At 37.8% G+C, this 13,514-nt stretch overlaps 1 protein-coding gene across 3 annotated transcripts in view; it reads left to right on the forward strand.

The window, feature by feature from the left end:
* The first annotated feature begins 540 nt into the window (after positions 1-540).
* FAM151B (family with sequence similarity 151 member B) overlaps positions 541-13,514 on the forward strand; it is a 36,312-nt gene continuing 23,338 nt past the window's right edge. Inside the window, exons 1-3 of one of the 3 annotated variants that reach the window (XM_059916661.1) lie at positions 541-680; positions 1,060-1,424; positions 9,905-10,030. In XM_059916661.1, the coding sequence (XP_059772644.1) occupies positions 1,400-1,424; positions 9,905-10,030 (151 nt within the window). In that variant the 5' untranslated portion in view covers positions 541-680; positions 1,060-1,399. Of the gene's footprint in view, positions 681-1,043; positions 1,425-9,904; positions 10,031-13,514 lie in introns of those variants that run through there. The other 2 variants (XR_009502338.1, XM_059916662.1) reach the window with 2 other exon arrangements.

Genomic DNA, 13,514 nt, shown 5'->3' on the forward strand with positions numbered 1-13,514 from the left:
AGAATGTTTATAGCAGCCAAAATTCATTAGTAGCCAAAAAATGGAAACAATGCAATAGTCCATCCATTAATTGATGAATAGACAAATAAATGTGGTATATGCAAATAATGGAAATTTATTTGGCCACAAAAAAACTTTAATAAAGTACTGATACATGCTACAATATGAACCTTGCAAACATTATGCTAAGTGAAAGAAGCCAGTCACAAAACACTGTATAGTGTATGATCCCATTTAAATGAAATGTCCAGAATGGGCAAATCCATAGAGACAGAAAGTGGATTAGTGGTTCCTTAAGGTTGGGGAGAAAGGGAAGTGACTGCTTTGGATGATGTAAATGTTCTAAAATTGATGGTGTGCTGGTTGCACAATTCTATGACTACACTGAATTGGACCCTGTAAATGTATAACATTTTGTATCATTAGGAAATGCAGATCAAATTCAAGCCTATCAATTGTATATCTCAAGAAAGATTTTCTTTTTAAGGTCAATGAAGTCATTAAAATTTAGTGTTTTCTGAAACTCAAGAAATCTTTTCGATTGAGCTTGAGAAAATCCAGAGAATACGGAAGCCTCATTGAAGACATATTGAAATAATTACAACTTGTCTGGAAAGACTTACGTATATTAAAATATGAAGAGTTGGGCGAGAAGGGCTGCCATTTGTGCTTTGTGTGAGGTGATGTATTGTCATCCTAATTTTACAACTGGCGGATTGAGTGGTATTAGAGTTATAGAACCAGAATATGGCAGTGCTGCATTGCTTATTCAAGTCAGTCTGACTCCACTGGCTCTTTTTCCAGTCCCAGCTTGGCTGTGGAAAGGAGTCAAGGAGGGCAAAGAAGGCAGTGGGTGGGAGAATCCAGTTGCTAGGAGTGTTTCTGAGTGAAAACCGGTAGAGAAGGCAAGGGGGGAACAGAAAACTTCCAACTTATCACTTCAGTCTCCTTATGCAGAAACGCTCATGTTTATGGAGATAGGATTTCATGTCATTTTTTAGGATGCTACTAAAATTAAAAAGAGAAAATATATCCAATTTGGAAATTCGTACCCCACAGCAGCAACTTGGCGTCTCAACCCAGCTTCTGTCTTCACTGACGCTGCGTTCTTCAGAACTACCCATTTCCTGACTACCTTTCAAAGGAGCAACGCGCGCGACACTAGGACGCGAAAACCATCCGGGAAGACGGCGGGCTGGCGAAACTCGAGCCTCCGCCTCTGCGCGTGCGCACCGCTCTTCGGCCCCTTCCGCCTCCGCCTCGGAAGCTCCTCCTAGGCGGCCGTCGGAGGCCACGGCAAGGTCTCTTCACTGTAGAGTCGGGTTTTCTCGCCACCTGTGACGGGTCTTCGGCGGCACCCACCGCTCAGCGCCTGCGTAGACTGAGGACCACGGTCACCATGACAGCGACCGCCGGGGCCCCTGGTAAGCGGGGCTCCCCAGGCTCCGGGGCTGGGACGGTGCTCCACACAGTGGGCTTGCAGTGGACGTTTTCTCCGGCCCGCTGCCGGTAGTTGGGGGCCCTTTGAGAGACTCCTCTGGCTGTACTCCTTCCTCTTCTGGATCTCGTGGTCCGCGTTCTCTACGTGCTCCCAGAATCAAGCGGCCTAGAGCCTTGGTTCCCGGCGTGGGCGGTAAAGAAAAGCTTTTGGGGTGGCAAAGAATGGCAAGAATATTCTGACATTTTGTAAAGGAGTTTTTATGTTTGTTTGTTTTAAGAGCAGTTTTAGGTTCCTGGGAATATTGAGCGGAAGATACGGTGATTCTCCATATACCCCTACGTGACATACGCATAACTTCTCCATATCAGCCTCCCCCACTAGAGTGGTACTTTTGTTACAGTTGTGAGCCTACACTGATGCATCGTAATTACCGAAAGTACATACTTTACATTAGGGTTCACTCTTGGTGGTGTACCGTCTGTGGGTTTAGACAAATGTATAATGAATGACACGTTCCATGGTAGGGTATCATACAAAATAGTTTCACCATCCTAGAAATCCTTTGTGCTCCACCGACTTATCCTCCTCCCCCCAACCCCTGACAACCACTGATCTTTTTACTGTCTCCATAGTTTTGTCTTTTCCAGAATGTCATGTAGTTGGAATTATACAGTATGTAGCCTTTTCACATTGGCTTTTTTTCACTTAGTAATATGCGTTTAAGCTTTCCCCGTGTCTTTTCATGGCTTGAGAGCTCATTCCTTTTTAGAGAGCAATAATATTCTGTTGTCTTGGTGTACCACGGTTTATCCACTTACCTACTGAAGGATATCTTGGTTGCTTACAAGTTTCAACAATTATAAATAAAGCTGCTATAAACATAAGTGTGCAGGTTTTTGTATGGACATAAGTTTTCAACTCCTTTGAGTAAATATCAAGGTGTATGATTGCCGGATTGTATGGTAGGAGTATGTTTAATTTTGTAAGGAACTGCCAAGCTCGCTTTTAAAGTGGCTGTACCATTTTGCATTCCCACCCACCATGAATGAGAGTTCCTGTTACTCCACATCCTCACCAGCATTTGATATATCAGTGCTCCGGATTTGGGCCATTTTAATAGGTATGTAGTTATACCCTGTTGTTTTAATGTGTGTTTCTCTGATGACATGGATGTGGAGCACCTTTTCATATACTTGCCATCCGTCTATCTTCTTTGGTAAGGTGTCTGTTAAGGTCTTTGGTCCATTTTTTAATGGGGTTGTTTTCTTATTGTTGAGTTTTAAGAGTTCTTTATATATTTAGGATAATAGTCCTTTATCATATGTGTCTTTTGCAAATATTTTCTCCCAGTCTGTAGCTTGTCTTTTCATTCTCTTGATGTTACCTTTTGCAGAGCAGAAGTTCTTCATTTTAATGAAGTCCAGCTTATCCATTATTTCTTTCATGGATGGTGCTTTTGGTGTTGTATCTAAAAGGTCATTGCCGTGACGTGACCATAGATACAAAAATCTACGAAGGTCATGTAGATTTTCTCCTATATTATCTTCTAGGAGTTTTATCATTTTGTATTTTACACTTAGGTCTATGATCCATATTGAGTTAATTTTTGTGAAGGTATGAGGTCTGTGTCTAGATTCCTTTTCTGCATGTGAACGCCAGCACCATTTGTTGAAAACTGTCTTTGTTCCATTGTATTGCCTTTGTTCCTTCATCAAAGATCAGTTAACTCTATTTATGTGGGTCTATTTTGGGGTCTGTCTGTTCTGTTCCATTGATCTATTTGTCTATTCTTTCACCAAAACCACACTATCTTAATTACTGTAGCTTTATAGTAAGTTTTGATGTTGGATAGAGTCATCACTTCATTCTTCTCCTTCAATATTATGTTGACTATTCTGGGTTTTTTGCCCTCCACATACACTTTAGAATCAGTTAGTCGATATCCACAAAATAACTTGGTGGGATTTTGATTGGGATTGCTTGAATCTATAGATCAAGTTGGGAAGAACTAACATCTTGACAATATTGAGTCTTCCTATCCATGAACTATCTCTCCATTTATTTAGTTCTTCTTTGATTTCATTCATCAGAGTAGTTGTCCTCATGTTGATCTTGTACATATTTTGTTAGGTTTATACCAAGTATTTTGGTTTTGTGGGTTTAATGTAAATGGTATTGTGTTTTCATTTCAAATTCCACGTTCATTGCTGGTAAATAAGAAAGCAGTTGACTCTTGTGTATTAAACTTGAATTCTTCAACCTTGCTATAATCACTTGTTAATTCCAGGAGTTTTGTGTTGATTCTTTTGGATTCTCTGCATAGACAACCATATCTTTGTGAACAAAGCAGTTTCATTTCTTCTTCCCAGTATGTACACCTTTTATTTCTTTTTGTTGTCTTAGTGCATTAGCTGGTACTTCCAGTATAATGTTGAAAAGGAGTGGCGAGGAGGGAGAAGTATTACTTTTTGAGATCTTGGTTGAAATGAAAGGAATGTGACATTTACCTGGCCCATAATTTCAGCAGATGAAATGAGGAATAGTTTGAGCAGTACTATTCCTCTTTGGCAATTGGGTGAGGATAGGAAATGTAGACAAAGTGATGTGGCCAAGCATTATTCCAGCTTTTTTTTATGTAGCCTTTAGAAGCTGGTAATTAGTGTGTCTCTGTTGTTTGACCCCAGAGTTAGAGGTCTTTTTTTTTTTCACTTTTTAAAAATTGAAGTATAGTTGATTACAGTGTTGTGCCAATCTTTGCTGCACAGCAAAGTGACTCATTTATACACATATATACATTCTTTTTTAATATTCTTTTCCATTATGGTTTATCCCAGGAGACTGCATGTAGTTCCCTGTGCTATACAGTAGGACCTTGTTGTTTATCCATTCTAAATGTAATAGTTTGCATCTACCAACCCCAAACTCCCAGTCCATCCCTCTCCCTCCCCCCTTCCCCCTTGGCAACCACAAGTCTGATCTCTATGTCTGAGTCTGTTTCTGTTTTGTAGATAGGTTCATTTGTGCCATATTTTATTTTTTATTTTTTTTATTTTATTATTTATTTATTTATTTATTTGGCTGTGTTGGGTCTTCGTTTCTGTGTGAGGGCTTCCTCCAGCTGCGGCAAGCGGGGACCACTCTTCATCGCGGTGCGCGGGTCCCTCACTATCGTGGCCTCTCTTGTTGCGGAGCACAGGCTCCAGACGCGCAGGCTCAGTAGTTGTGGCTCACGGGCCTAGTTGCTCCGCGGCATGTGGATCCTCCCAGACCAGGGCTCGAACCCGTGTCCCCTGCATTGGCAGGCAGGTTCTCAACCACTGCGCCACCAGGGAAGCCCTGTGCCATATTTTAGATTCGATGTATAAGTGATGTCATATGGTATTTGTCTTTCTCTTTCTGACTTACTTCATTTAGTGTGATAATCTCTAGTTGCATCCATGTTGCTGCAAATGGCATTATTTCATTCTTTTTTTAAAAAATAAATTTATTTATTTTTAATTTATTTTTAATTTAATTTTATTTTTGGCTGCATTGGTCTTTGCTGCTGCACGCAGGCTTTCTCTAGTTGCGGCCAGCAGGGGCCACTCTTTGTTGCGGTGCACGGGCTTCTCAGTGCAGTGGGTTCTCCTGCTGCGGAGCACGGGCTCCAGGCGCACGGGCTTCAGTAGTTGTGGTACAAGGGCTCAGTAGTTGTGGCTCATGGGCTCTAGAGCACAGGCTCAGTAGTTGTGGCACACGGACTTAGTTGCTCCACGGCATGTGGGATCTTCCTGGACCAGGGCTCGAACCCATGTCCCATGCATTGGCAGGCAGATTCTTAACCACTGTGCCACCAGGGAAGCCCTATTTCGTTCTTTTTTTATGGCTGAGTAGTATTCCATTGTATACATATACCACATCTTCTTTATCCATTCATCTGTCAGTGGACATTTAGGTTGTTTCCATGTCTTGGCTATTGTAAGTAGTGCTGCTATGAACATAGGGGTGCACGTATCTTTTTGAGTTATAGTTTTGTCTGGGTATATGCCCAGGAGTGGGATTGCTGGATCATGTAGTAATTCTGTTCTTAGTTTCCTGAGGAACCTCCATACTGCTGCACCAACTTATATTCCCACCAACAGTGTAAGAGGGTTCCCTTTTCTCTATACCCTTTCCAGCACTTGTTATTTGTAGACTTTTAATGATGCCCATTCTGACTGGTGTGAGGTGGTACCTCATTGTAGTTTTGATTTGCATTTCTCTAATAATTAGTAACGTTGAGCATCTTTTCATGTGAGTACTGACAATCTGTATGTTTTCTTTGGAGAAATGTCTATTAAGGTCTTCTGCCCATTTTTTGATTGAGTTGTTCATTTTTTTGTTGTTGAGTTGTATGAGCTTTTTGTATATTTTGGATATTAAGCCCTTGTCAGTCGCATCATTTGCAAATATTTTCTCCCATTCCATGGGTTGTGTTTTCACTTTTTTTTTATGGTTTCCTTTGCTGTGCAAAACAGTTAGAGGTGTTTTAAGCCAGGCAGTTCTACTCCAGAAGGTTACAGTATCTTTTACATAAACATAAGTAGTCACATCAGACAGTTTTGGTAATACATTCTTTTTTCAGTTTAAATTTTTTCCTGATTGTAAACATAATACATGCTCGTTATAGAACATTTATACAGTAAAGTATATTGAAATAGGAAAACAGTTTACATAGTGCCCATATTCAGAGGTACCATTAGTTAACTTTTTGGTATATTATCTGACAATCCTGACTTTTAAGAAAATATAGGGAATTCCCTGGTGGTCCAGTGATTAGGACTCTGCACTTCCCCTGCAGGAAGCCTGGGTTTGATCCCTGGTGGGGGAACTAAGATCCCATAAGCCGTGTGACATGGCCAAAAAAAAATACATATAGTTAAGATTGTAGTATACATGCTACCATATACTGTGTTCTCGTTTTTGTTCTTCTCCCACTTCTTTTTTAAACATACAAACTAGTTTTTTAGAGCATTAGTTTTTAGTGGCTTAGAACAACACAAATATATTATCTTATAATTCAGGCGGCCAGAAGTCTGAAATGGGTCTCAGCTAAAAATCAGTGTCAGCATGGCTGCATTCCTTCTAGAGGCTCTAGGGGAGAATCAGTGTCCTTGCCTTTTACTATCATCTAGAGACTGCTTGAATTCCTTGGCTCATGGTCTCATCCTCCATTTTCAAAGCCAGCAGTTGCTGGTCAAGTCTTTCTAACATTGCATCACACCGACACTGACTCTCCTGCCTTCCCTTTCACTTACAAGGATCTTATAAGATGCTTAATGTGATTAAATTAGGCTCACCTGGAGCCTAATCCAAGCTCAGAGTCAACTGATTAGCAACTTTAATTGCACATGTAACTTTAATTCGCCCTTGCTGTGTAACAACATATTCACAGTTTCCACAGATAAGGATATAGACATCGTGGGGGTGGGGGAGGGATCATTATTCTTCCTACTGCAGTACCTATACATGTTGTTCTCCACCTTGCTTTTTTCTTGCTTAACATATCTTTGAGATTATTCTATATTACACATATGGATCTGCCTCATTCTTACTAATGGCTGCACTGTGTTCCATTGCATGGATATACCATAATTTATTTAGTGAATTCACTGTTGCTGAATATTTAGGTTATTTTCACTCTTTTGCTGTTACAAACAATGCTGCAATAAATATCCTTATATCAAATGTGTCATTTCCTACATATTACAAGCATATCTGTCAATGGGATAAGTTTATGAAAGTGGAATTTCTGGGTTAAAGGGTAGATGTATTTTTCTTTTTTTTCTTTTTCTTTTTCTACTTTTTCTTTTTTTTAAACTTTTTAAAAATCTTTATCGAGATATAATTTGTATACCATACAATTCACTCATTTAAAGCATAGAATTCATTGGTTTTTAGTATATTCAGAGTTGTGTAACCATCACCACAATCAATTTCAGAGCAATTTCATCACCACAGAAAGATGTAAAAATTAGGGGAGGTCACATATAGGAACTCTCTACTTTTTGCTCAGTTTTTTCTATAAACCTGAAGCTGCTCCCACTAAAAGTCTTAATTTTTAAAAATTACAAGTAATTTTGCCTTTGTCCTGGCCCTATTTTCAGAATAACAGTTTACTTAAAATAGTGATAATACCCTAGATTATAGATAATTAGAGTCTGAAATTCTGTGTATATGAAAAGATATATACAGTTGTGGCTAAGTGTAAGGTACAGTTTCACCCATTAACTGGGCAAGGAGAACTTTTTGCTTCAAATGTTTTTAATTTCTGGAATCATGGTTTTTTTTTTTTGTTTTTTTTTTTAAACATCTTTATTGAAGTATAATTGCCTTACAATAGTGTGTTAGCTTCTGCTTTATAACAAAGTGAATCAGTTATACATATACAATATGTTCCCATTTCTCTTCCCTCTTGCATCTCCCTCCCTCCCACCCTGCCCATCCCACCCCTCTAGGTGGTCACAAAGCACCGAGCTGATCTCCCTGTGCTATGCGGCTGCTTCCCACTAGCTATCTATTTTACATTTGGTAGTGTATATATGTGCATGACACTCTCTTACCCTGTCACATCTCACCCCACCCCCTCCCCATATCCTCAAGTCCATTCTCTAGTAGGTCTGTGTCTTTATTCCCGTCTTGCCACTAGGTTCTTCATGGCCTTTTTTTTTTTTTTTTTTTTCCTTAGATTCCATATATATGTGTTAGCATACTGTATTTGTTTTTCTCTTTCTGACTTACTTCACTCTGTATGACAGACTCTAACTCCATCCACCTCATTACAAATACCTCCATTTCATTTCTTTTTATGGCTGAGTAATATTCCATTGTATATATGTGCCACATCTTCTTTATCCATTCATCTGTCGATGGACATTTAGGTTGCTTCCAGGTCCTGGCTATTGTAAATAGAGCTGCAATGAACATTGTGGTACATGACACTTTTTGACCTATGGTTTTCTCAGGGGAATCATGGTATTTTATTATTAATCTGCAAGTTACCCTTATAAAAATTTTGAATCCAGTGTGTTTAGTTGGAAGGTGTCAAGGATACATCTAGCATGCACTGTTAACTAACATTTAGTTTTTTTTATGGTAACATGCATGATTACCATTTCTGTGAGATTTTTGGCATATCTCAAAAACTTCATTTTTAACAGCCACATCAATTACGTATTTTATCATGAGGATATACTGTGATTTAATTTTTCCCATTGTTGGACATTTCTGTTTTAGCCAGTAGTTACTGTACCTTTTTAAGATGCCTAAGTTAAACATTTAAAAAATGATGCCCATGTATTTTCATCTGAGTCTGAAAGGTTTGTGACTCTCTTGCCTATGCTAAAAAGGGGCATGTGTTTTGTATAGGAGACTGCTTGGATAGTGGATGCTACAGCTAACTGTTTAGTTTCTTTATTCTGTAGCCCAGTATGCAGAGTGGTTACTGAGTTCCATGCATGTTACTTAGAAGTTATTTTTATATGCCCCTCCATTCTCTTATCAAATTTTACTTTCTCTCAATGTCTTATCATCAGTTTATGATGGCCATTTTTAGGTTTTTAACTGTTGTTAGGTGGAATTAATAAACAAATAATTAAATGGAAGACATAATCTCATGCATAGGGAATTTGCAGCCATTTGGTAGCCACTTAAATGTTTAAACCAATGAACAAGAATTGGCGAGGTAAGATTATAGATACCTCTTTCACTGTTTTTCAGTCTTTTATCCTTCTTATATTGCGATATGGCATAATATGGAGTAGAACTGATTCAGGTATTTTAGTCTTGGTTAACTCACACATTTTAATGCCTAATTAAGAAAAAAATCTAGTCTGCCAAAAACTAGTCGATAGTTATGGGAATTACGTATATTTGTACATGCTAGTTAAATCTATAAATACTAACTCAAGATTTACTTAGTCACTCATGTAAGTGTTGTTGACATTTATAATTTGAAGATGAATATGCTTAAATGTATAATTTAAGATTCTAAATGGTTAATATAAATATAGAATGGAGCCTCAGGTGGAGAAGACAATTAAGTTCTACAAAATTTAGAAGTTTTTTTAACATAGCATTGGCTTTATATACATTTTACTTATTTATGGGTCCAGGATTGGAGAAGATACCATGTGAAAATTCCTGCTTTAAAATATCTGCTTCTTACCAGTTTTTTTTTTCTTACTACATATTTCCTCACAGTTCTGAGGTTCAGACTATCCTATATGTTTACTAATTATTACTTACATCATAAATAGCATATTTATATATAAATATATATTTTTATACTTGCCACATCTTAATACTTGTTCTTAATTTTTAAAAATCTTATATTTTCCCGGTTTTATTACTTTATTGTTCTCTATCAATATATGCTGTGCCCTTTTTTTATTAAAAAAATTTACCCTATAAAAACTTCTTTTAATATAAATGCTGTTATTTTAGGATCTTGGAGTGAAAACATACTGGAATATTTTCTCAGAAATAACCAGATCACAACAGAAGATGGCGCCCAGATCATCTGGTATCATGCGGCTAACCACAAGGTGCAAGTGAATGAGGCACTGAGAAGTAAGTCATTAGTTACTTGTATTTACATTAGATTATAGATGAAGTCAACTCTTTTTAAAAAAAATATCTGGTCATATTTGCAGGTGCCAGAGACTTAGATGATTCAAGTGTAGATTCTTGGCTAACATAAACATTTTTGTAAAAGATCTCATTTTATTTACAAAATGAACAAGTTTCCATAATGGAAGAATTTTCTCATTTTCCAGAAGTGATTTACCGTTTCTATGCCTTATTTAAAACTCTCATATGTTATTACATTTGCTTATATATTGTAGTGATTTAGGTAAAATTTTTAAGATCAGGGTTGTATGTCGTACATACATATTTTTGTGTCTTTCACAGTGTACTAAGGAGAAACTCAATAAATAGTTGTTGAATGGATGAATGAAGCCATTGAATACTAATTTATAATGCCTTGGGCAATATTTATGCCTAGGCTAGAAACCAAGCCTTTTGGTTTACTAACTCCATCTGTAATCAGATGATTACTATAGCAGTTTAGTTAGCCTTTTCCTATGAAGTACCCCTGTTGGCTGCAGCAGCTCAGGAGAATGAAAGCATATCACCAGAGGGGTAGGGCATAGCTTGAAGTGCCCTGTTCCAACAGGAAGAATTCCTTGTAACCTTGTGTTTTATTGTAAAAATTTACACATTTTTTGCATCTTAGTTATGTATCTGGATAATGTATCTAAATATGTATTTCTTTTATTGTAAAGATACTCTTTTATATTGCTTTCCTTTGTTCCTCAAAGGGAAGAACCTTGTCTTCTAATATCCCTAATACCTAAAACAGTGCCTAGCACATAGTAACCAAACAGTGATTATTTAATAAATAATTTTAGCAAAAGCGGTGCTTCGGGAAGATGTTGATTAGTGGCTGCCTGGAGCTGATAGGAATAGGGACTAGAGAGTAGTGGGTACAGCGTTTCTTTCTGGGGTGACAAAATTTTTCTGGAATTAGGTGGTGGTGGTGATGGTTGCACAACTTTCTGAATATTCTGCAAACCATTGAATGGTACACTTTATTTTATTTATTTATTTATTTATTTGGTTGCATTGGGTCTTCATTGCTGCGCATGAGCTTTCTCTAGTTGCAGCGAGAGGGGGGCTACTCTTCGTTGCAGTGCACGGGTTTCTCATTTTGGTGGCTTCTCTTGTTGCGGATCACGGGCTCTAGGCACGTGGGCTTCAGTAGTTGTGGCTCACGGGCTCTAGAGCGCAGGCTCAGCAATTGTGGCTCACGGGCTTAGTTGCTTCGCGGCATGTGGGGTCTTCGCGGACCAGGGCTCGAACCCGTGTCCGCTGCATTGGCAGGCGGATTCTTAACCACTGCGCCACCAGGGAAGCCCTGAATGGTACACTTTAAAAGGATGATGTTATAGTATGTGAATTATATATCAATTTTTTTTAATGGAAAAAAGATAGGAATAATACAACTGTTATGTACAGACAATATGGTTGCATATATAGTAAATCAGAAAGATTCTACAGATAAATGATTATAATTCATAGGTTAATTTAGACAGTCTGTCTTTTTTGACAGTATAAAATCAAAACAGAAAATAAATTTTATTTCTATATAACAACTAAAAATTTGGAAAAAATCTTAAAAATTTACAATTTGTAATAGTAAATGCAGAAGCCTCATACCTAGAAATAATTTAATTAACTATGGATCATTTACTTTTAGCCAAGTTTTAAAAATGACTAACGGAAGTCATTTCCAATTGCTGGAAGTCTGGTGTTGATGTGGGAATTTTTTATAGGTTACTTAGTTTTCGGATAATATCCTCTTTACCTTCTCTTAGGCAACAGGAGCCCCAAGTTTTATAGTTTGGGGGATGTTTTTCATCCAGTCCCTTTTCTCAGCTCTGGCTAGTCTTGCAATTTCTTTCTAGTCCAAAGGAAAGAAAACAGATTCCTGGAGACATGTATTTCATTGGTTTATCTTATTTCTCCCAGAATATTTAAATTTAGTACAACTGTTATTAATGAAGCTATTTCTATTTTGATTAACATGTGATACTGGATTTTCAACAATGTCTATGTTTTAAAAAAACAAAGTACAGGAGGAACAGTGTAAGAGTGCCATTTGGTGTTGCATTGTCAACACATCCGACCTCAGAATAGTCAAAATTGTTTAAAAAAGTTATTACATATATAATGTAATTTTTTTGTTATAACATTTCTGCATGTAGATTTTTAAAATATATATATTAAAAGAAACGCTGGTTAAAAAATTGAAATCATCAAGTCTTTTTGAGAATAAAAAATGTAGTTTTTTGAAAAAGGCTTTGTAACATATTTAGGAAAAGTGTGACTATAGTCATCAACTAAATGTATTAAAAAGTATAATAAATTGCTGCATTAGAGCATGTAAACTGTATAGGCAAGATAGATAAGTTTAACTTCATTTCTATAAACATATTTCTTTGAGTTTTGTTTTGAGTGTGAGTAGCAACTATTTGGGGTTTTCTTGTGCAGAAAATCAGAAAAAACAAAGCTGTTTTCTACTGTCTGGCTCTTGTCACAAGCTGGGGCTCCTGTGGTTGGAGTGATAATCTTGATGTGCAGACTTCCTCATCTGGCTCTCCCTGAGTTGGGAAATATGGTGACCAGGCAGTCTCCCAAAGCAGAAGCATTCCCTGACCTTCAGAAGGCTTCTACCCGAGGACCAGGGGTAGGAGAATAGGGAGAGAGGCTGGACAGCTCACAAACATGTCTCCAGGCCAGGCCTCCCTCTCTTCTGTATTAGTCTGTACAACTGCTTATTTGGTGTTTTCCCTTAGAGAGTTCTCATGCATCACAAATTTAAATTATTCAAAATGAAATTCTTAATTATGTCTACTAACCTGTACTTCCTATGATCTTTGCTATCTCAGTAAATGGCACCATAATCCACATAGATTCTTTTGTTTGTTTGTTTGTTTGTTTGTTTTTGGCCATGCCACGCATCTCGCGGGATCTTAGTTCCTTGGCCAGGGCCCACGGCAGTGAAAGTGCCAAGTCCTAACCACTGGAATGCCAGGGAATTCCCCATGTATTCTTAAGCCAGAAATCTGGGAATCGTCTATTTTTTGTTTTCTTTATTTCTTGCATCTGCTCTATTATCCAGACATTATAATTCTATTCCAAAATATATTTTGAATTAGTCCACATCTCTCCATCTCTGTTGTCATCATCCTAGTTCAAGCCACCATGATCTCTTGCCCCTACTGCTTAGCTTCCATTCTTATTCTTTCTTTCTTTCTTTCTTTCTTTCTTTCTTTATTTATTTATTTATTTATGGCTGTGTTGGGTCTTCGTTTCTTGTGCGAGGGCTTTCTCTAGTTGTGGCGAGCGGGGGCCACTCCTCATCACGGTGCTCCATTCTTTTTTTTTTTTTTTTTTTTTTTATTTATTTATTTATGGCTGCGTTGGGTCTTCGTTTCTGTTTGAGGGCTTTCTCTAGTTGTGGCAAGCGGGGGCCACTCTTCGTCGCGGT

Source organism: Balaenoptera ricei, chromosome 3, assembly GCF_028023285.1.
Source record: "Balaenoptera ricei isolate mBalRic1 chromosome 3, mBalRic1.hap2, whole genome shotgun sequence".
In the NCBI taxonomy this organism is placed as follows: Eukaryota; Metazoa; Chordata; class Mammalia; order Artiodactyla; family Balaenopteridae; genus Balaenoptera; species Balaenoptera ricei.